Here is a 24,456-nt window from a genome sequence, read left to right on the forward strand (position 1 = left end):
ATCATGCTTTTTTAAATCTCTCTCAAAAATGAATAAACATTAAAAAAAAAATTAAAAGATCAGAGAAAAAAGGCCAGTGTAGCTTTAACATTGAGTTAGGGAAGTTAAGGGGTTACCTTAAGGGAGAGATAAGAATCTAATCACGTGGTAAGGCTTTATAAATAGTGTTAAATATCTTAGGATTTACTTTAGGTGCACTATAGAAAATCTTACCCAAAGGCTTATAGGGGGGTCTAAGCCTATCTAACATCTCTTTAGCATACGTCCACCTTCTCAGGATGACTATCCTGGGTAGGTTGGAAAGTAATCATTCCCATTTGTTTCAGGCCTTACATAGTTATCCTGGGTGCCATCTATGCAAATGATGTTTGGAAAGTTAGAGGGTTGAAAAAATCCTAAAATCTAATCTTCTGGCTATGTTCAAAGGTGTCTGGAGAAGCCAATGAAACTCAGATTGCAGAAGCATTGAAGCGGTACAGTGAAAGGGCATTCTTTGTCCGGGAAGCCCTATTTCACCTTTTTAGCCTGACTCATGTGATGGAAAAAACAAAGCCAGAAATTTTAAAGGTAAGAATAAGGAACATGAACATTTTGAAATTATCTCCCTTGATATAGATGATGGTTTTGTGAAGAAAATGGTGAAAATTTGCATTTAATCTTTGGATTTTGGGGGGTGGGGTGGGTAATGGGATTGATGATGTATGATTTTAATTTTTAGCCATAAATGAGAGAGAAAATAGTTGCATAATGTTTTTGAAGTATTATAGTAGTCTCATTAAGCAACATCATTGCCTTCCACTTCATATTTAACTACCTAAAACCAGTGACCAGTGTGATATTTTTTTCACCATCTATAGTAGAAAATTGAATTATAACACTAGAATTACAATACTGCATTGTATTGCTTCCATATAGACTTTTTAAAGAAATACAGTATTGGAATTCCATAAGGCATCTTTCCATGACACTTATTAACCACCTGTGCTTTCATAATTAATTCATGTTATTCCTCAATTAAAATCTCTTAACCCAGACAGCTTTTGAAGGCCAAGAAAGTATGTTTTTTTTTTAAGTAGGCTCCAGGCACAGTGTGTAGCCAAACCTGGGGCTTGATCCCATGACCGGGAGATCATGACCTGAGCTGAAATCAAGAGTCGTATGCTTGGGGCACCTGGGTGGCTCAGTCAGTTAAGTGTCCGACTTCGGCTCAGGTCATGATCTCACAGTTCATGATTTTGAGCCCTGCGTCAGGCTGTATGCTGACAATTTGGAGCCTGGAGCCTGCTTCACATTCTGTGTCTACCCCTCTCTGTCCCTTCCCTGCTCATGCTCTCTCTCTGTCTCTCTCTCTCAAAGAATAAATAAACATCAAAAAAAAAAAAAAAAAAAAAAAAAAAAAGAGTTGGATGCTTAACTGACTGAGCCATCCAGGTGCCCCAAGAAAGGAAGATTCTTAATTTTAGTTGATAGCATAGGGCAGTGTTTGTTAGAATGTGGTCCTTTGGGGGCACCTGGGTGGCTCAGTTGGTTAAGCGACCGACTTTGGCTTAGGTCATGATCTCACAGTTTGTGAGTTCGAGCCCCGTGTCAGGCTCTGTGCTGACAGCTCAGAGCCTGGAGCCTACTTCAGATTCTGTGTCTCCCTGTCTCTCTACCTCTCCCCTGCTCATGCTCTGTGTCTGTCTCTCAATAATAAATAAATGTTAAAAAAGTTAAAAAAAAAAAAAAAAGAATGTGGGCCTTTGTCCACCAGAAGTCTGGAATATTGTTTATTTTAAAAGCATGTTTGTAAAAATAAAAACAAAATTTTAAATAAAAAAATAATAAAAGTATATTTGTGAACCCCACTCCAAGAAATTTAGATTCAATAGGGCTGGATGAGGACAGGAATCTGCATTTTTATAATCCCCAAAGATAATTCTTATACACATTTGAAGCCAGTGAATATAGGACTGTATTATATTTGATGCCTCATTTAGTGGGCACAATAATCCCAAGAGAAAAGTTTTATCTCTTATTTTACAGATTGTGTAACTGAGGGTCTGTGAGATTAAATAATGTAACAGTAAGTTAGTGGCAGAGCCAAAAATGACTTGACCAGCCAGTTATCTTAAATTTTGAGAATGGGGTGCTTAACATTTCAATCACTGAGATGCTATTATCCCCAACACCTGTCATCCCCTCCATATATACCAGAGGATATTGGTACTTGCTATATGAATTATCTTTTTTTGGTTTTGGTTACTATGAACCTGAGCAACAAAGGACCTCTAGTCCTCCTCTAAAATACTTATTCATTGATTCAGGGAATGGTACAGAGAAATTTAAAAGAATATAGACAATTCTTTTAAGGAATTTAGCTGCAAAAGAGCGCAAAGGAAAAAGATGATAGTTAACCGAAGAAGGAGGTTTTTTTTTTTCTTTTTTAAGATGGGAGAAAAATAGCTTGTTTGTCCTATGCTAATATGAATGATCCACTACAGAATGAAAAATTGATATAGGAGAGGGAAGAAGAGCTGGAGCAATGTCCTTGAGTAAACAAGAAGGGAAAGATCTAGCATATAAGTGCAGGGCCTACTTTCAGAGATGAGCCCAAAAGATCCTCTATGGTAGTAGGCAGGAAGGCAGCATTTGGGTGTTTGTATACTGGTAAAGGGGATACATGTGGTAGTGAGAATCCGAAAGTCTTCTCTGAATGTTTTCATTTTCTCAGTGTAATTGGAAGCAAGGTCTTCAGCTGATAGTGAAGATTGGGAGGCTTGAGGAGAGAGGAAAAGATGAGAAGTGGTTATCTAGGCCCAGAGGGAAGTGAATGGATTTTATGGTACTGTAACTTTAGCAGTGTCCTCAAGGAACTGAATGTCGGGATTTGAAAATGAAAAGTTTGCCACTTGTTTACTATAAAGTCAATAAAAATTTATTTAGTGCTTAGTGTATAATAGGCACTGTACTATGTCTGAGAAATACAAAGATGAGTTATCTGAATAGAGAAAACTCATCAGCCCAACAGAAAAATACCCCAACATGAACAACTTGATACCTTCCTGAACCAGGTAGGCAGGAACTACATGTTGATGAGTGACTACTATGCCCTAGGCTCTTTGCACTTGAGGATAAAAAAGATAAGATGTCATAGAAATTATCATAGATAACAAAGTAATGATGCTACGTTAAGAGGTTTTGTATTTATACTGTAAATAAAAAGAACTAATTTTTTTTCCAGCTTGTGGTTACTGGGATGAGAAACCACCCTATGAATTTGCCAGTACAACTTGCTGCAAGCGCCTGTGTATTTAACTTAACTAAGCAAGATCTTGCTGCAGGAATGCCTGTCCGACTGCTGGCCGATGTGACCCATTTGCTGCTCAAAGCCATGGAACATTTTCCCAATCACCAGCAGGTAAGCATGTGGGAATTCCTAATCAAGTAGTCCTTTTAGTATCCCCTACCCTCCTCCTTATCTCCATAAAGTTCAATTTAGTAGACCAAGACTAGAATTTCAAATGCCTTTACAGGCTGTAAAGTAATAAATTTATGGTATGACTGAGTGTAGGACAACAGAAAAGTGGAAAACTAAAGAGTGCATTCCCTGCCTAAAAGTATTTAAATCCAAATGTTGAGGGAAATAGTGCAAACCATAAAAAAACACATCTTCCACCTCAATATTGAGTTTGTGATAATTTCAGCAAACAGCCATAGCCTATTTGTTCTGGGCCAGGCACTATCAAGTACTGGGATACAGAAACGAGTAAGACGTGGATATTCTGTTTCTAGCAGTATGGTAGACTACATAACCTGTCCTGTCCTCAGGATGAAAACTAAAAATGTTGCTTGAATTATACTAAAAAAATTTTTTAAATTTAATTTGGGAGAGAGAGAGCATATGTGCATATATGCAGGGGGAGGGCAGGGTGAGAGGGGAGGGAATCATAGGCAGGCTTCACTCCCATTAGCATGCAGGACTCAGTCTCATGAATCGTGAGATCATGACGAGCTGAAATCAATAGTCAGATGCTCAACCAAATGAGCTACCCAGGTACCCTTATATTTTTAATTAAAATTTAGCAGGCAGTTGATAAATTAATAAAAAATACTCAGAGGTTGGGGTGCCTGAGTGGCTCAGTCAGTTGAGTGTCTGACTTTGGCTCAGGTCATGATCTCACAGTTCGTGAGTTCAAGCCCCACATCGGGCTCACTGCAGTCAGCACAGAGCCCACTTTGGATCCTCTGTCTCCCTCTCTCTCTGCCCTTCCTCTGTTCATGCTACCTCTCTATCTCTGTCAAAAATAAATAAACATTAAAAAAAATTATGTTAAAAAAATACTCAGAGGTGAAAAACCAAGTAAAAATGACAACCCAGATTGGTGAGTGAATCATTAAAGATAGCTTCCCTCATTGAGGGCAGTTGCCAAATTGGATGAACTTTAGGCTTTGGCTTTTGTGGCCTCTGGAAGCCAGGTGGACAGAAGAAAAAGCAAGATCCACCCAAAGGCCACCAGAAGGGAAGGAGATTAGCTGGTATTAATTCTGTTTATTATCCTATCTTGTCTAATGGAGACAAAAAAAAAAAAATGTGCAAGTAAACTTGTATGGGTCCAGTGGAAGTTAGTCTTTCAACAATAGGTGGGCAGAATAAAAGTTGTAAGAAATCATTGGTATTTCATCAGCCACCTTTTTTTATAAAGGCTACCCCTGGTTAAAAAATAACAAAGCAATATTTCATTCAGGAATTTTTTTCTCCCTTTGGTTCTTTAGTTACAGAAGAATTGCCTCCTTTCACTTTGCAGTGACCGGATCCTTCAAGATGTTCCATTCAACAGGCAAGTGATAGCCCTAGAACGTAAAATGGGGCAAAATCTGTCTTGGGCCATTTCTTACCAGTTGGGATATCCTTGGTGTACAGTTAATTATGTGGATGGGATTGTGCATTAACTTATGAAATGCTAACTCTACTTTCTCTAATTTAGTACTTTGACATTCCTGATAGCAGATTGGCCCCTGTTTTCATAGCCCTTTGCTTAAAAATGTATATTTTTATATTATGGTTTTTAGAATATCCACACAATATTGTAGGCTGAAGAAACCGAGGCATTTAGATTCCATGTCTTGATCAGAGTTTTGTGTCTAGTGACTACAAGGCTAGAAAGACTCAAGTCTTCTAGTTCTAGGTCCAGAGTTCTTTTCTCTGTATCATATCTCTTATTATTACTGTTATTTGATACTGAGTTATAGAAGAAACTTCTTAACCAGAGGTTAAGGGAGGTTAGATAGTTGGATTCAAATAAGTATAAACGATTCCCTTGTTTTCTAGGATACTGTGATTTGAGAGCTAAAAAGGTGATTTTTTTTGTCATCTTAATATTTTAAATATAATTTTTTAATGGTGGCATTTTGTGGTTTTATGAAAAGTGTATATCTCAAGCAGCAATTTTACTGTGATTTACTTTTATTCAGGTAACAGTACACTGTTATCTGGCACAGCTGAGGAATGAGGTGTTCCATTTACTATTTCAAATAAATAGTTTGGATAAAAATATAACAACAGCTATCTCATGTAGATTACTAATTTTATTTTATAAATATTGAGCATCTGTACTGATTACATGAAGTCATATGTAGGAAGGACATAGTCACTCTCCTAAAAGAAAAGTATCAACTAACTGAAGATTTGGCAAATTTTTTTAAAGGGGCAGCAAATAATATTTTGGGCTTATGAGCCATAGGGTCTCTGTTGGAACTACTTAACTCTGCCAGTGTACCTCCAAGGCAGTCATAGACAATATATAAGAAATGGGGATTTTACTATGTTTCAATAAAACTTTAGAAAACAGGCAGCTGGACCCACAGCTATTAAAATCACTATATGTAGGCTATAGTTTACTTAACCTCCGCTCTAGCCAATGCACTCTGCTAGATTTGAGCTTCTTTGTGGTCAGAGATTGTGATTGGTTAATCTCTTTGTCTCTAGTGCTTAAGTGGATGTTTGGTGGATGAATGAATGAAAAATGAGTATAACAGAAGACAGAATTTTTCATAGAAGAAGATGACAGAATGCATTGGGCCCCCAAACGAGGAGGGAAAGATTTCATCTGATTGGTGATCATTAAAGATTTCATGTTAGTGATGGCATTTGAGATCATAAAGATAACAACTAACCTGTATAAAGCACTTCCTATTGCCAGATGCTATGCTAAATGTTTTACTTATGCTTATTCAGTCCTTACAGTCTTGTGAAATCGTTACTTTTGTAATCTTAATTTTATAGATGAAGAAACAGAGGCATAGAGAGGTTTAGTAGCTTTCTTAAGGTGATAAGATAGCAAGTAGCAGAATTTAGATTTAAATCCAGAATGGCTCCGGAACCTCTACTTTTTACATCCATGCTGTGTTGCTTTGAAGATGAGAGCTGGTTGAATTGATTGTTTTATGTTGTGGGAACTGCACAAATAAAGGCACAGAAGAAGTTGATAATAATACCAGTAAAAAATGACCTTTATCAAAAGCTTGGTACGTGCCAAGTTCCATACTAAATCTTAAGCTTTATGTGTAGTATCATTTAATCCTCACAACAATCCTATAGAATAGATCTTATCATTTTGCAGGTGAAAAAATAGAAGTTCATAGCGATTAAGGAAATTGCCCTAGGTCCCCAAAGTTAGTAAGTGGTAGAAATGATACTTGAATCCAGACTGAATTCAGTGTGTGTGATATGCTTAATGACTTTATGGCATTGCTTCACATGGTAAAAGAGTTTATTTTAGGGGCGCCTGGGTGGCTCAGTCGGTTAAGCATCCGACTTCAGCTCAGGTCATGATCTCATGGTTCGTGAGTTCGAGCCCTGCGTCGGGCTCTGTGCTGACAGCTCAGAGCCTGGAGCCTGCTTCCGATTCTGTGTCTCCCTCTCTCTCTGCTCCTCCCCTGCTCACACGCTGTCTCTCTCTCAAAAATAAATAAAGATTAAAAAAAAATTAAAAAAAAAAGAGTTTATTTTATTATATCAGCAACATTAGGTAGAACTAAAATTCAAACCCCAAAATGCAAGGAAGGTCAGAATCTGTGCTGTTAACTATCAAGCTATCTTAACTCATAACTAGGGCACGTTTGGGGACTAACAAGCAGTAAGCATAGGGTAGGCAGGAAAAAAGATGTGAAAGTATGGGCCCATTGTTAAGAGTCCAAAAATACTGTGAATACAGGAGTGACATCATAACTAAGTTTTCTGACAGATTTATGTATTACTGATGTGTAGACACAAATTGAAGGGAAAACAATGGAGGCAGAATCGCCCATTAGGAATCTGTCATAAAACAATCAGAGATGGCCTTGGGAATAGAAAGGAGGCAACAGTAAATTTGATGGAATTTGCAGAGGAGTACTTTATATCACTATAATTCAGCCAGCATGTATTAAACACTGTTTGTGTGTAAAGCTCTATAATGAGTTCTTGGTAAAGAGGGCTAGATAGGATATGGTCCTTTACCCCAAGGAACAGGTGAGGCTACAGACAACCACAGCTCTCTGACAGAGTTACAAACAAATGCTAAGGAGCAGTGAGAAGGCAGTGATAAACTTGTCAAGGAAAGCTTCTCAGAGGAAGTGATATATGAGCTGAGTCTTGAAAGATGAAATTGTGGGTAAGATAATCAGATATATTCTGTGGTGGTGTCCTGATTTCTCTCCTGTCTCACACCCCACATTCAGTCCTTTGACAAAGCCAGTTATCTTCAAAATATATCTAGAATTCAACCATTTCTCTTCACTTCCATTTCTACCACTTGGACTGGGCTAAAAGTGATTTCTGTCCTGAATCATGTGGCAGCCTCTGAACTGTTGTCTTTGCTTCTTTCTTTGCCTTCTTGAAGTTCATTTTAAACACAGCTAATAGGATAATCCTATTAAAAATATAAGTCAGTTCATGTCATATCTCTGCTTAGGATCTTTCTATGACTTTCCATCTCATCTGGAATAAAAGCTAATTCTTTACAAAGACTAAGATCTGGTCCCCCTGTTACCTCTGACCTCATCTCTTTTTTAAATTTTTTTAAATTAATTAATTAAATTTTTTTTTTTTTTAATGACTTCATCTCTTGGTACTACACTTCTTATTGTTCTCTCTGTTCTGGCCTCACTGGCTTCCATGCTATTTCTCAAAACCTCCAGGCATACTCCCTATTCAGGGTCCTTGTATCTACCTTTCCCTCTGCCTGGAATGCTTTTCCCCTAGATATCCACATGGCCAGCTCTCTTACTTCCTTAAAAGTTTCAGTGAGGCTTTTCCTAGTTACCGTACCTAAAATTCAACATTTCCTATCCTTTTTACCTGTTTACTCCTTTTATCTCTATAGCATATACCATAGGTTTTACTTGTTTGGTTTATGATCTGGTGTCCATACTGCGATGTAAGCTCTATGAGAGTAGAAATATTTCTACTGTTTTGTTCACTACTCGATCTCCAGCACCAGGAACAATATCTGGAACAAAGCAGGGGCTCAATAAATGTTTGTGAATGAATGAATGAATATTTATTTCTGTTGTGCTAGGTACTGTAAGGAACCCAGAAAAAACTCAATACAGTGTAGAAATCACTACAGAATAGAAATATGTTACAATCTAGAAAATGAATGCCGGATAGTTTTGATATTTTCCAAACTCTTGTTTCTTTACAAAGTTTCAGAATTAATAATGAGGCACCGGCTCCAGAACACGAAGTATAATTGTTATTCTGTATCAGTTAGAGGAATTTTCCCTTTCTTTCGCACCTACCTGAACTGTAGCATCAGCTCAGCTAGAGCTGTAAGGCTGTGCTTGAGCCTCCAGGATTCATTCATGAAACCCTCTTGTGTGTTTTCAGGTTTGAAGCAGCCAAGCTTGTCATGCAGTGGCTCTGCAACCATGAGGATCAAAACATGCAAAGGATGGCAGTTGCTATCATTTCCATCCTGGCTGCCAAGGTACCTGAACTCCTATGATTGAATAATTTTATGTAGGCAGCTATTTCCCATTACAGTTACTACTTCCCCCAAAATCTATATGCCAGAAAAGTTAGTACACCTCTTCGCCAGTCTGTTTGTTCAGTCTACATTCAATATTGCAGAACTGCATGTTAATCAAAGATTTTAGTCTGACCTTTAGAGTTTGTTACAGTGAATGTTATTAAACTGACACTAACTAGTGAGTTCTTGGACATTTACTTTGTCATCTGCTTGCTTACAGCTTTCTACAGAACAAACTGCACAGCTTGGTGCTGAACTCTTCATTGTCAGGGTAAGTCTGTTATACCCTCTATGCAGATCATTAGAGAGTTTTCATTTTCATTGTTTTCAGGCAGTGTTGTGTTATCTTCTGGTATTTCATTACTTTTAACTGGATGTATTCACTTATTTTCATAGAGGTAGCTTTATTCCCTAACAGAGGTGGAAAGAGCCTTGAACTAGGAGTCCGATGACCTAGGATCTAACTTGTAAACTCAGTTTGTCAATTTAGACAAATTATGTGAACCATTGGAACCATGTGAACCATTGGAAATAAGCCTTAAGATCCTATCTAGTTCTAAAATTCTGTTATTTTGTTATTTATGAAGAAAATGTAGACACTGCCATAGGCATAAGATTGTGCTACATGGTTTGGGGGGAAAAGATAATTTAGATAACTGACAAATGATTTTGCTTGCTTACATTCAGTTGAGGAGATGATATAGTGAACAATGAAAAGTTTAAAAGCTTTAAAGAAAATAAATATAAACAGTGTTCTTGGGAAGAGTGGAGGAAAGCAGTCCACTTCAGAGTTTCTTGTTACAATCCTGTCATGATGTGTGTGAACAATAATGGTAGATAGAAAAGGCAAATGAAAGACTTCCCCTTTTTAAGATTTTATTTTTAAGTAATCTCTACACCTGACATGGGGCTCAACCCACAACAGTCACACGCTTTACCGGCTGAGCCAGCCGGGCACCCCGAAAGATTCCCTTTTTTTTTATGATTTACGAGTTATGTATATAATGAGAAAGTCATTCCTTTGATAAATATGTATAGGATACTTAGCAAATTTCTACCACCTTACTAGATGAGGGATTCACATCGAATTATATCTATAATTTCTGTTCATAAGAGTAGTCTGTCTATAAGAAGTAGTAGAGAAAATAGTTATGTAGACATGGTTGTAATATAATCTACTAAGTATAATAATAGCAATATGAGTGAAAATAGTAATGTAAAGAGAGGAGAATGCTGTTGATGGTATGATAGAAAGAGTAGGAATTCTGGAGTCAACATATCTGGGTTTATTCCTAATTTTATCACTTACTAGCTGTAGTTTCTATAAACTACCTTATACAGTTATTATGAAGATTAAATGAAAAGGAAATTAAGATTAATTGAAGGGGTGGTGCCTGACCGGCTGTCAAATAGAGCATGTGACTCTTATCTTGGGGTCATTAGCTCAAGCCCCCACATCGAGCATAGGGCTTACTTTAAAAAAAAATTAAGAAGGAATATATGCTAAGTACTTAGCACAAAATACGATATATGTTAGATAAGTAGAAAAGGATGCTACTTTTACTTAGTTTTTACTATTTTCAGGAATGATATTTTTAGTTTTAAATATGGCTATTTATTGCTATGTATGTGTTTCAGTAATTTTGGCTGGAGGTATAGTTAAAGATTTTAAGGAAGTCATCCACTTACATGCTTTGGGGGAAAATTAAGCTTAGTTTAAGCAGAAATTAGTAGCAGTAGTAGTGGTAATCACTAGCTTTTTTTTTTCTTTTTTTGAAGCTCTTAATTATCATCCACAATTTGCAGATGAGGAATCAAAGAATTAAATTAGCAAACAAGGTTACACAGATGCAAATTCTAGTACCACACTCCTAGGCACTATGCTTATTAAGTTACATAATTGCACCTAGATGTTTTTGTTTCTTAAAAAATTTTTCCTGAATTGTATGTAACGTTAAGTAATAGTGTTCGTTAATGTTTTCTTGTATCTGTTTGAGCGGAGCACCCTTCCCCCCCCCCCCCCCCCCCAAATTATTATCTAAAAATGGAGTTATGGGTGCCTTATCTAGGTCTCAAAACATTCACTTTTCAAACTTAAATTTCTTAGGGTAAGGCTATAGTAGAAATGATTTACAAAGGGAATTTCAAAGCTGTGATGTTATTCAAAGCCAATGTAGATTTTAATTCTCTTACTATTATATGTAATTTGTCCTTTTTTTTTTCTTAAGGAAAACTTAGAATTATATAGAATTAGGTCTCCCAGTTCTTATTTTCTCATACTAAGTTGACTATGATCAAATTACTTAATATTTCTCACAATTTCCTTTCCCCAAAAAATGGGTATAACAGTATTACAATATAGGATATAATTTGCTGATGTTTATAATAAATGTTAGTTTCATTTCCCCTTCTCCCCCTCCACTTTTTTTATCCCAGGATCTGAAATGAATATATGCTGTGACTGATTGGGTAAGATAGTTTGTCCTAAGCTTTAATCATTTTGCGTTTTATTTTATTTACAGGGTATTAGATTTTAGGGATGATGAGAATAATAAAGGATTTCTGAAGATCCTATATTTTTTTTCTTGTTGAAGGAAAAATCTTATCCAAGAAGCTGGTTGTTGTACTTATAAAAACCTTTCTAGGAAATGTTTTAAGCCACAAGACCAATCCTCATGACTTGTAATTATTACCACCAATTGTAGTAACAGCTTAGTGATAAGAAATTCATTGTATTTTCCTTCTTTCAGCAACTTCTTCAAATAGTGAAGCAGAAAACCAATCAAAATTCAGTGGACACTACTTTGAAGTTTACTTTGAGTGCACTTTGGAACCTCACAGACGAATCTCCAACCACTTGCAGACATTTTATTGAAAACCAAGGGTTAGAACTCTTCATGCGGGTTCTAGAGGTTAGAATGGGAATTTAGCCTATAGTTTTGACATTGATTGATTAAAATATTCATTTATTATATTTGATTCTTTACGTAGTTACAGGTTTTTCTTTCTTTTTACAGTCTTTCCCAACTGAGTCATCCATTCAACAGAAAGTTCTAGGACTTTTGGTAAGATATAAATATTTCCTGCTAAATTCCAAGCTGTAATTAATTATTTTTCTTCTGAGATAATACATTGAAAGTTGTTTCTCTATTTGTAAACACTTAATGACATCAGAAAATATATACAATATAATGAAGTGGCAAAAAAAGCAGGCCATAAAACAATGTATACATATTAGGATTTTCACCACATTAAAAGGAAAAATATAAATTACATAATTTTCTCTATATTTTTTGGAATAATACAAAGCTTTATAGTGGGCCAATTTTACTTTTATAATCAGGGGGAAAATGTCATTAAAAAATCTCACTAAATTGTAAGTGTTCTCACATGCTATGTTTGGTAATTAATAATTACTACTTAAAAGACTGCTTAACAAATTAGATATTCCAAGGGCACATGGGTGGCTCAGTCAGTTAAGTGTCCCAACTCTTGATTTCAGCTAAGGTCATGATCTCACAGTTTGTAAGTTCCAGCCCGGCATAGGGTGAGTTCGAGCCAGCTTCTGGTGAGCTCAAGCCCTGTTTCCAGTGAGCTCTGAGCCCTGCAGCGGGTGAGCTCAGGCTCTGCAGCAGGTGAACTTGAGTCCTGCTTCAGGCTGCAAGCTGACAGTGTGGAGCCTGCATGGGATTCTCTCTCTCCCTCTCTCTGCCCCTCGTGGGATTCTCTTTTTACCTCTCTCTCTGCCCCTTGTTCACTCATGCTCTCTCTCTCTCTCTCTCAAAAATAAACAAACTAAAAAAAAAAGAGCTTAAATCACACACACAAAAAATTAAAAAAACATAGTGAGCCCTCTAGGATTTGAGATAAAGGTGAAGGATCAAATGTTTTGTTAACTTTAATCACTGCAACATTAGAAACATGCCTGTGTGGTAAAAGCTCTTTTTAGAGCAGATCTGTGCTTTTGAGGAATTAGATCATGGGAGGCATAGATTAGTGAGTAAAATATATATACATCAGTGTTTGTTTTATAGATGCAAGAGTATGAGATACTGAGCAATGAGAGATGGATTTTGGGGAAAGCTAAGGGCTGGCATTTAAAGAAGACCTATCTGTTCACTGTAGCTTCAGGTTAATATAAAGTAGAAAATGTAGGGGCGCCTGGGTGGCTCAGTCGGTTAAGCGTCCGACTTCGGCTCGGGTCACGATCTCGCGGTATGTGAGTTCGAGCCCCGCGTCGGGCTCTGTGCTGACTGCTCAGAGCCTGGAGCCTGTTTCAGATTCTGTGTCTCCCTCTCTCTCTGACCCTCCCCTGTTCATGCTCTGTCTCTCTCTTTCTCAAAAATAAATAAATGTTAAAAAAAATTAAAAAAAAAAAAGTAGAAAATGTAAAAAGACCTAAATTCCCAGAAATAGGGAAGTATTAAATAAATGAAGGTATTTGATTATTTTATTCAGGGTTCATAGGGATTATTAGATACAGAAGTTGGTTCACATCACCACAAGAGGAAAGGTGGAATTTAAGTATTCCATAAGGCTTTAAGAGAGCTTCCATAGGGCTTTAAAAATGCTTTTTTTAATTTCAAAAAGAATACATGTTTATTATAACTAGTGAAACAGTGCAAAAGTGTATTTGAAAAGCTTAAGACTCTGTCCCCAGACTTCAATCATTTTCATTTCCATGAGGTAATTAATATTAATACAACCTGGTGTGCTTTCTTCCAGATCTTTCTCCATTACTTTGTGTTTGAATTTTTTTTTCAATAACCTATTTTGAAATATTGCATCTAAATTTTTTGTGGTCAGAGAACATACTTTGATGTGAGTCCTTTGGAATTTATTAAGACTTGTGTATGACCCAGAATATGATCTTTGTAAATGTTCCGTGTGTAGTATGGAGCCTGCTTTGGATTCTCTCTCTCTTTCTCTCTTTGCCCTACCCCCTGCGCATGCACACATGGGTCCATGCACTCTCTCTCTCAGTAAATAAAATGTTAAGAAAGAAGAAAAATGAATGGAAATGCCTTTTCATATTTGAATATGTGAGATTAGAGAGGAGCGATGATTAATCATTGATGCTGGTGGAAAAATAGATTATACACATTCATGTAGTGTATAGTTAAACTTGTCTCTTCTACCCTCTTTTTCATAGTTGAAGAAGAAAACTTGTTAGTCATTACAGACAATACATTTGGACATGATGCCTTTCACTTTCATTTATTATAAAATGACTTAAGCTAAGGAACAAGTAGTCTCTTAACAATCCAAAGTTCAGTGTTTTGGTTCCTAAGAAATGGAATCAACATGTTAGGAAGAAAATTATTGTTTCATAGTAGATCAAATTAAGTTTTAAGAATGAGGATTAATCTTCAGAGCAGTATGTTAAGTTGGATCTTAGATCCTTTAGACCCATAGTCTAAATTGGAAACCCCTCAGTTGTTTCCCATGCGAACAGAGGTCTTCCTTATGTACTGTGTAAGGAAGCCATCACATCCCAAGCCCAGATAAAACGTCTACCTTATATAGGCCAGCAGTCAAACTTTGGCATTCAGTGGAGGTCTGAGGCTGTGAAATTTTTAAGACACAAATTACTGTAATGAGGGGTGGCTGGCTGGCTGAGTTGGTAGAGCACGTGACTCTTGATATCAGGGTTGTAGGTTCAAGCCCCATGTTAGGTGCAGAGATTACTTAAAAATAAAAAATCTTAGGGGCGCCTGGGTGGCACAGTCGGTTAAGGGTCTGACTTCAGCCAGGTCACGATCTCGCGGTCCATGAGTTCGAGCCCCGCGTCAGGCTCTGGGCTAATGGCTCGGAGCCTGGAGCCTGTTTCCGATTCTGTGTCTCCCTCTCTCTCTGACCCTCCCCCGTTCATGCTCTGTCTCTCTCTGTCCCAAAAATAAATAAAAAACGTTGAAAAATAAATAAATAAATAAATAAAAAATAAAAAATCTTAAAAAACGATCACTGTATTGCTCAAAGGGATGCTTTTTTGCCTTCATTTTATTTATGCTCTCCACATTATTCAGAACTGCTAATCCCTTTGTCCTTTTGATATACTCACCCCTCTCTGCTTTCTTGATAACCAAACTTTCCTGGTTTTTCTTCAACCTCTGTTACTGTTGCTTCTCAGCTTGGAGTTTCTCCAGACCAACAGATGGTATAAATTTGAACTACAATCTTGCATGAGGACAGCCCCTTATTGAAAATGGCAAGAGAAGACTTTTCCTTTTAGGCCAGATCCCAGATTACAATAGGCCTCTTTTTCATTCACCTATGTCAGTCTACTCTTTTTCTGAGGTGTGATACTTTGAAAATCCTTGTCTTATATGTGAAGTCTTAGTTCCAGTTTTTAGCCTTACTTTCTGCCTTTGCATGGCTATTAAAACCCAGTGCTCTTGACTCTACAAGTCAGTGATGGCCTGTTACTGCTCTGGTTTGGTTCCCTATTTGCTTTTTATCCCAACAGGTTACATATTTAAAGGTTGTTGGGTCACCTAGGTGGCTCAGTCAGTTAAGTGTCTGACGCTTGATTTTGGCTCAGCTCATGATCAAGTCTTAGTTCATGGGATCGAGCCCCACATCCAACCTCTGTGCTGGCAGCACGGAGCCTGCTTTAGATTCTCTCTTTCCCTCTCTCTCTGCCCACCGACCCCCTTGTGCTCACATGCTCTCTCAAATAAATAAACATTTTTAAAATAAATATACAAACAAATAAATAAAGGTTGTTAGCTGTTTTCCCACTATCACTTCTAGATATTTTATAGCAGGGGATTTTTTTAGGTTATCCACCTCATCATTTTGCCTGAAAAAGGAACTCACTACTGTTTCTGTATTATTTTATTGTTTTGGGAGGAGAGAAAATAAATCACCCATAAACACACTGTGCTAACATAACAAAAGTCTTTACCTTTTATGTATATGCAGATACATGTTTATTTTTTTTAATGTTTATTTATTTTTGAGACAGACAGAGAACATGCGTGGGCACAAGTCAGGGAGGGGAGAGAGAAGAAGACAGATTATCTGAAGCGGGCTCTGCACTGACAGATGAGGGGCTCATACTCACAAACTGTGAGATCATGACCTGAGCCAAAGTCAGACACTTAACCAACTGAGCAACCCAGGTGCCCCTGCAGATATGTGTTTAAATTGTTACAATCTCTGTTCCTTCTTAGAATACAAATGGTCATTTAGCCATTATGCATATTACTTCAATTTTTATATCTTCTTTTCTTCCAGAATAATATAGCTGAAGTGCAAGAATTGCATTCTGAACTAATGTGGAAAGATTTTATAGACCACATCAGTAGCCTCCTGCATAGTGTTGAAGTGGAAGTCAGTTACTTTGCAGCTGGAATTATTGCCCATTTAATATCTAGAGGTGAACAAGCTTGGACATTGAGCCGTAGCCAGAGGAATTCTCTTCTGGATGATCTGGTAAGGTCATTTGGTGTTTTCTAGAAGCATACAAACAAACATTCATTGTAGTTAAGCTATCAGAGTTTCATAATGCAATAATGCAGTGCTAAATAAATATTGTATTCTTTCTTGTGTGTCTTGTGTCTTGCAGCATTCAGCTATTTTGAAATGGCCAACTCCAGAGTGTGAGATGGTAGCATACAGGTAATTAGCAAGATAATTAATATTAAGCCCTTAACCTAGTCATTTCGCTTGCTTGGAGATTATTGCTACCAGGTGTATAATGTATTTTCCCTCAGGCATCTATCTTCTTACTGGTTTTAAAAGGATTGAAATATTTTCACTTTTTTCTGTTACCTGTCATTCATCATTTCTTCTTTCATTTCACATTTATTGAAGAAAGTGCCAAGGACCTGTTCTATGCTCTTGAAATTCAAAGATGAGTAAGACGTGTTGCCTACATTGAAGAGGCAGAGGAGAGAATAGGTGAACTAGAAGATAAAATTATGGAAAAAGAGGAAGCTGAGAAAAAGATAAAAAAATCCAGGAGTGTGAGGGGAAAATTAGAGAACTAAGTGATGCACTAAAGAGAAATAATCTACCCATAATTGGTATTCCAGAGGAGGAAGAGAGAGGGAAAGGTGCTGAAGGTGTACTTGAAGAATTCATAGCTGAGAACTTCCCTGATCTGGGGAAGGAAAAAGGCATTGAAATCCAAGAGGCACAGAGAACTCCCTTCAGACATAACTTGAATCGATCTTCTGCACGACATATCATGGTGAAACTGGCAAAATAATAAGGATAAAGAGAAAATTCTGAAAGCAGCTAGGGATAAACGTACTCTAACATATAAAGGGAGACCAATAAGACTCGTGACGGATCTCTCTACTGAAACTTGGCAGGCCAGAAAGGAATGGCAGGAAATCTTCAATGTGATGAACAGAAAAAATATGCAGCCGAGAATCCTTTATCCAGCAAATCTGTCATTTAGAATAGAAGGAGAGATAAAGGTCTTCCCAAACAAACAAAAGCTGAAGGAATTCATCACCACTAAACCAGCCCTACAAGAGATCCTAAGGGGGATCCTGTGAGACAAAGTACCAGAGACAACGCTACAAGCATGAAACCTACAGACATCACAATGACTCTAAACTCATATCTTTCTATAATAACACTGAATGTAAATGGACTAAATGCGCCAACCAAAAGACATAGGGTATCAGAATGGATAAAAAAATAAGACCCATCTATTTGCTGTCTACAAGAAACTCATTTTAGACCTGAGGACACCTTCAGATTGAAAGTGAGGGGATGACGGATTATTTATCATGCTACTGGAAGTCAAAAGAGAGCTGGAGTAGCCATACTTATATCAGACAAACTAGACTTTAAATTAAAGGCTGTAACAAGAGATGAAGAAGGGCATTATATAATAATCACAGGGTCTATCCATCAGGAAGAGCTAACAATTATAAATGTCTATGTGCCGAATATGGGAGCCCCCAAATATATAAAACAAATACTCACAAACATAAGTAACCTTATTGATAAGAATGTGGTAATTGCAGGGGACTTTAACACCCCACTTACAGCAATGGATAGATCATCTAGACACATGGTCAATAAAGAAACAAGGGCCCTGAATGATACATTGGATCAGATGGACTTGACAGATATATTTAGAACTCTGCATCCCAAAGCAACAGAATATACTTTCTTCTCGAGTGCACATGGAACATTCTCCAAGATACATCACATCCTGGGTCACAAAATAGCCCTTTATAAGTATAAAAGAACTGAGATCATACCATGCACACTTTCAGATCACAATGCTATGAAGCTTGAAATCAACCACAAGAAAAAGTCTGGAAAACCTCCAAAAGCATGGAGGTTAAAGAATACCCTACCAAAGAATGAATGGGTCAACCAGGCAATTAGAGAAGAAATTTAAAAATATATGGAAACAAACAAAAATGAAAATACAACAATCCAAACACTGTGGGATGCAGCAAAGGCAGTCCTGAGAGGAAAATACATTGCAATCCAGGCCTATCTCAAGAAACAAGAAAAATCCCAAATACAAAATCTAACAACACACCTAAAGGAAATAGAAGCAGAACAGCAAAGACAGCCTAAACCCAGCAGAAGAAGAGAAATAATAAAGATCAGAGCAGAAATAAACAATATAGAATCTAAAAAAACTGTAGAGCAGATCAATGAAGCCAAGAGTTGTTTTTTTGAAAAAATAAACAAAATTGATAAACCTCTAGACAGGCTTCTCAAAAAGAAAAGGGAGATGACCCAAATAGATAAAATCATGCATGAAAATGGAATTATTACAACCAATCCCTCAGAAATACAAGCAATTATCGGCGAATACTATGAAAAACTATATGCCAACAAACTGGACAACCTGGAAGAAATGGACAAATTCCTAAACACCCACACACTTCCAAAACTCAATCAGGAGGAAATAGAAAGCTTGAACAGACCCATAACCAGTGAATAAATTGAATCAGTTATCGAAAACTTCCCAACAAATAAGAGTCCAGGACCAGATGGCCTCTCAGGGGAGTTCTACCAGACGTTCAAGGCAGAGGTAATACCTATCCTTCTCAAGCTATTCCAAGAAATAGAAAGGGAAGGAAAACTTCCAGACTCATTCTATGAAGCCAGTATTACTTTGATTCCTAAACCAGACAGAGACCCAGTAAAAAAAGAGAACTACAGGCCAATATCCCTGATGAGTATGGATGCAAAAATTCTCAATAAGATACTAGCAAATCGAATTCAACAGCATATAAAAAGAATTATTCACCATGATCAAGTGGGATTCATTCCTGGGATGCAGGGCTGGTTCAGCATTCGCAAATCAATCAATGTGATACATCACATTAATAAAAGAAAAGATAAGAACCATATGATCCTGTCAATCGATGCAGAAAAAGCATTTGACAAAATTCAGCCTCCTTTCTTAATAAAAACCCTCGAGAAAGTCGGGATAGAAAGAACATACTTAAACACCATAAAAGCCATTTATGAAAAGCCCACAGCTAACATCATCCTCAATGGGGAAAAACTGAGAGCTTTTTCCCTGAGATCAGGAACACGACAGGGATGTCCACTCTCACCGCTGTTGTTTAACATAGTGTTGGAAGTGCTAGCATCAGCAATCAGCCAACAAAAGGAAAATCAAAGGCATCAAAATTGGCAGAGATGAAGTTAAGCTTTCACTTTTTGCAGATGACATGCTGTTATACATGGAAAATCCGATAGACTCCACCAAAAGTCTGCTAGAACTGATACATGAATTCAGCAGTTGCAGGATACAAAATCAATGTACAGAAATCAGTTGCATTCTTATACACTAATAATGAAACAGCAGAAAGACAAATAAAGAAACTGATCCCATTCACAATTGCACCAAAAAGCATAAAATACCTAGGAATAAACCTGACCAAAGATGTAAAAAATCTGTATGCTGAAAACTATAGAAAGCTTATGAAGGAAATTGAAGAAGATATAAAGAAATGGAAAAACATTCCGTGCTCATGGGTTGGAAGAATAAATATTGTCAAAATGTCAATACTACCCAAAGCTATCTACACATTCAATGCAATCCCAATCAAAATTGCACCAGCATTCTTCTCGAAGCTAGAACAAGCAATCCTAAAACTCCTATGGAACCACAAAAGGCCCCGAATAGCCAAAGTAATTTTGAAGAAGAAGACCAAAGCAGGAGGCATCACAATCCCAGACTTTAGCCTCTACTACAAAGCTGTAATCATCAAGACAGCATGGTATTGGCACAAAAACAGACACATAGACCAATGGAATAGAATAGAAACCCCAGAACTAGACCCACAAACGTATGGCCAACTAATCTTTGACAAAGCAGAGAAGAATATCCAATGGAAAAAAGACAGTCTCTTTAACAAATGGTGCTGGGAGAACTGGACAGCAACATGCAGAAGGTTGAAACTAGACCACTTTCTCACACCATTCACAAAAACAAACTCAAAATGGATAAAGGACCTGAATGTGAAGCAGGAAACCATCAAAACCCTAGAGGAGAAAACAGGAAAAGACCTCTCTGACCTCAGCTGTAGCAATTTCTTACTTGACACATCCCCAAAGGCAAGGGAATTAAAAGCAAAAATGAACTATTGGGACCTCATGAAGATAAAAAGCTTCTGCACAGCAAAGGAAACAATCAACAAAACTAAAAGGCAACCAACGGAATGGGAAAAGATATTTGCAAATGACATATCGGACAAAGGGCTAGTATCTGAAACGTATAGAGCTCACCAAACTCCACACCCGAAAAACAAATAATCCAGTGAAGAAATGGGCAGAAAACATGAATAGACATTTCTCTAAAGAAGACATCCGATGGCCAACAGGCACATGAAAAGATGCTCAACGTCGCACCTCATCAGGGAAATAATCAAAACCACACTCAGATATCATCTCACGCCAGTCAGAGTGGCCAAAATGAACAAATCAGGAAACTATAGATGCTGGAGAGGATGTGGAGAAACAGGAACCCTCTTGCACTGTTGGTGGGAATGCAAACTGGTGCAGTTGCTCTGGAAAACAGTGTGGAGGTTCCTCAAAAAATTAAAAACAGACCTACCCTATGACCTAGCAGTAGCACTGCTAGGAATTTACCCAAGGGATACAGGAGTACTGATGCATAGGGGCACTTGTACCCCAATGTTTATAGCAGCACTCTCAACAATAGCCAAATTATGGAAAGAACCTAAATGTCCATCAAGTGATGAATGGATAAAGAAATTGTGGTTTATATACACAATGGAGTACTACGTGGCAATGAGAAAGAATGAAATATGGCCCTTTTGTAGCAACGTGGATGGAACTGGAGAGTGTTATGCTGAGTGAAATAAGCCATACAGAGAAAGACAGATACCATATGTTTTCACTCTTATGTGGATCCTGAGAAACTTAACAGGAACCCATGGGGGAGGGGAAGGAGAAAAAGAGAGAGAGAGAGAGAGGGGTTAGAGTGGGAGAGAGCCAAAGCATAAAAGACTCTTAAAAACTGAGAACAAACTGAGGGCTGATGGGGGGTGGGAGATGGGTATTGAAGAGGGCACCTTTTGGGATGAGCACTGGGTGTTGTATGGAAACCAATTTGACAATAAATTTCATATATTTAAAAAAAAAGATGAATCCAATAAACTAATCTGGGGGGGAAAAAAAAAGACATGTTGCCTACAGAGAAGAACCTTACAGCCTAGTGAGGGACACCAAATGTGAATCAGACATAATTCACTATTAAGCTAGTTATATACATAGGATGCTATGAAATTAAAGATGACAGTACTTAAATGCAATGGAAAATGGTAAAAAGCCTCCAGAGGAAGTAAATTATGAGCTGAATTTTGAGAGATAACTAAGTAGGGGCAGAAGATTTTAGGAAGAAGAGATAATGTCTTAATGCAAAGAGGTCCAGGACAAGATGACACACTGAAAGAACTAGAAGTAGCACCAGGTTAGTTTGGGGAAACAGTTTGTGATAATTTCTTAAAGTGCATATTGGATGCCTCACTGTTTATGACAGGTGACTTCAGAGCTAAGTTACTAATTTCCTGAAGGACTCCATATTGCCATATAAATAACATTATTGCATCTTATTTTTGTTCTCTACTTCACAAATGCTGATAGTGCCAACATTTTTGATTTCCCCAACTTATGTTCTATCTATTTTGGAGCAGAAGGCAGAGGACTGGTAGAAATTGAAAGGCTGGTATTCACTTTCGTGGTGTTCTACCAGATAGTTGCCAATTAACTCCTCCTTTTCTCAGTTTCCAAAACAAGGTCTGTTATTCTTAAATGTTTATCTTCAATACCAAAAGAGTATTTCCAAAAAAATATTTCTGCCAGTACCTTGTTCTGATCACCTTCCAACTTTTGTACCAAAACTTTATATGAATATGATCCTTTCTCAAGTGTCTCAAGACAAGGAAAAAATGCTCTATAATTCATTTATATTAGTTTAAAAATAGTTGGATGAAATTTCTAGTATGAAAAGCTCAGGAATGATTGCTTTAGAAATGACACTAAGTATAGGATGTAACTTTATTTTTTTTCTTTTGAAACTTTAGGTCCTTTAATCCATTTTTCCCTTTACTTGGCTGTTTCACAACACCAGGAGTCCAGCTATGGGCAGTTTGGGCCATGCAACATGTCTGCAGCAAGAATCGTATGTACCAAAAAGAGAACTATGTTTTTCTTTTTCAAGTGATATTCTCCTTAACACAAGAAAGCCATTTCTAAATGGTATATTTAAAAAAAAATTTTTTTTTTACATTTATTTCTTTTTGAGAGACAGAGACAGAGCACAAGTAGGGGAGGGGCAGAGAGAGAGGGAGACACAGAATCTGAAGCAGGCTGCAGGCTCCGAGCTGTCAGCACAGAGTCCAACGTGGGGCTCGAACTCACAAATCGCGAGATCGTGACCTGAGCCGAAGTCGGACGCCTAGCCGACTGAGCCACCCAGGCGCCCCTTTAAAGGTATATTGAAGTGATTTTTTTTTTTTTTAAGGACACAGATTTTAAAAGACACAATATAAGAACCTTTAGGGGTGCCTGGCTGGCTCAGTTGGTAGAGCATGCAACTTTTGATCTCAGGATCATGAGTTCAAGCCCCACCCACACTGGGTGCAGAGATTACTTAAGAGAGAATCTTAGGTTATAAACTAAATTTATTCTTTCAGAATTATCTCAGTAATACTAGATACTGAATGATAGTGATGAATGAGACACTGTTCTGACGTCATGGAGTATAAAAATTAGGTTCCTACATGGGGTGCCTGGGCGGCTCAGTTGGCTAAATGTCTGACACTTGACCTCAGCTCAAGTCATGATCTCAGGTTGTGAGTTCAAGCCCCGTGCTGGGCCTTAAAAAAAAAAAAAAAAAAAAAAAAAAAGGAGCCTATAGTGAGTCCATTTGCTAATCAAAAGTTTTAAGGTGATCCAGTGATTATGGTACATTTCAGTACCCAGCCCTCATCCACATAAAACTTCATTGTTTAAGACATTGCTGTCTGCATTCATGGTCTCTGGAGAAGCAAGAATTTGGATCAGATTCCATATTATTCTTTTTTGAGGGTTATGATACAACTCTTTGTTGGTTATTTATTAATAAAATTCATTCCATTAAATGATTTGAAACACTGCAGAAAAAACACTTTAATAGTAGAAACATTTTAATAGAGTATAAATTAAAATATTTGAAATTAGGGGTGCCTGGGTGACTCAGTCGATTGTGTCTGACTTTGGCTCAGGTCATGATCTTGGGGTTTGTGGATTTGAGCCCCACGTCGGGCTCTGTGCTGAGAGCTCAGAGCCTGGAGCCTGCTTCAGATCTGTGTCTCCCTCTCTTTCTGTTCCTCCCCCACTCACGCTCTGTCTCTCTCTCTCTCAAAAATAAATACACATTAAAAACATTTTTTTTTAGTATTTAAAATTAGAGATCAGGACCAAGGAAAAATAATTGGAAAAGAAATTAAAGGTTATAGGGAAAATAGTAGAATATAAATATATAGACCATACATGGTGATTCATGTTCTTTTTGTGGCTGGGCTGCAAATAATCAGCTATATAGTTCTCTTTACATATAAGGAGGAAATACTATTCCATATCCTTACAGGGAAGTAAAGCTTTTCTGGGCAATTAACTACAAATTAAATTTTTTTTTACAGAACCTCAATAGGGATGATATTATAAATGGACTCATACAGCTAGTGTGAGAGTTGTTTTTAACAATAGTGATGTAGTAAATAGCAGTAACATCTTACAAGATACCTTCTTATTCTTTGATGAAAACTCAGTGCATAACACAAAAAGGCAATTCAGTGAAAGCTCTTTTATGTGAGATACACAGAGGACAGGGGTTTAGGGAATAGGATGTGATAGAGAAAATTGCCTTGTACCCAGCTAAACTTCTACCTGGGAGCTTTTCTTTTTTTTTTTTATTTTTTGTGTTAAAATTTTTTTTTTTTTTAACATTTATTTTTGA

General features: G+C 37.3%; 1 protein-coding gene across 2 annotated transcripts in view; it reads left to right on the forward strand.

The window, feature by feature from the left end:
- Nucleotides 1-24,456, forward strand: part of ZYG11B (zyg-11 family member B, cell cycle regulator) — a 91,871-nt gene that overhangs the window by 45,212 nt on the left and 22,203 nt on the right. For both annotated transcript variants that reach the window (XM_042951324.1, XM_042951325.1), the window contains exons 4-13: nucleotides 427-567; nucleotides 3,224-3,400; nucleotides 4,756-4,820; nucleotides 8,852-8,951; nucleotides 9,214-9,264; nucleotides 11,744-11,905; nucleotides 12,011-12,058; nucleotides 16,233-16,430; nucleotides 16,564-16,616; nucleotides 22,541-22,638. In XM_042951324.1, the coding sequence (XP_042807258.1) occupies nucleotides 427-567; nucleotides 3,224-3,400; nucleotides 4,756-4,820; nucleotides 8,852-8,951; nucleotides 9,214-9,264; nucleotides 11,744-11,905; nucleotides 12,011-12,058; nucleotides 16,233-16,430; nucleotides 16,564-16,616; nucleotides 22,541-22,638 (1,093 nt within the window). The remainder of the gene's footprint in view (nucleotides 1-426; nucleotides 568-3,223; nucleotides 3,401-4,755; nucleotides 4,821-8,851; nucleotides 8,952-9,213; nucleotides 9,265-11,743; nucleotides 11,906-12,010; nucleotides 12,059-16,232; nucleotides 16,431-16,563; nucleotides 16,617-22,540; nucleotides 22,639-24,456) is intronic.

The sequence above is a fragment of the Panthera leo genome, chromosome C1, assembly GCF_018350215.1.
Source record: "Panthera leo isolate Ple1 chromosome C1, P.leo_Ple1_pat1.1, whole genome shotgun sequence".
In the NCBI taxonomy this organism is placed as follows: domain Eukaryota; kingdom Metazoa; phylum Chordata; class Mammalia; order Carnivora; family Felidae; genus Panthera; species Panthera leo.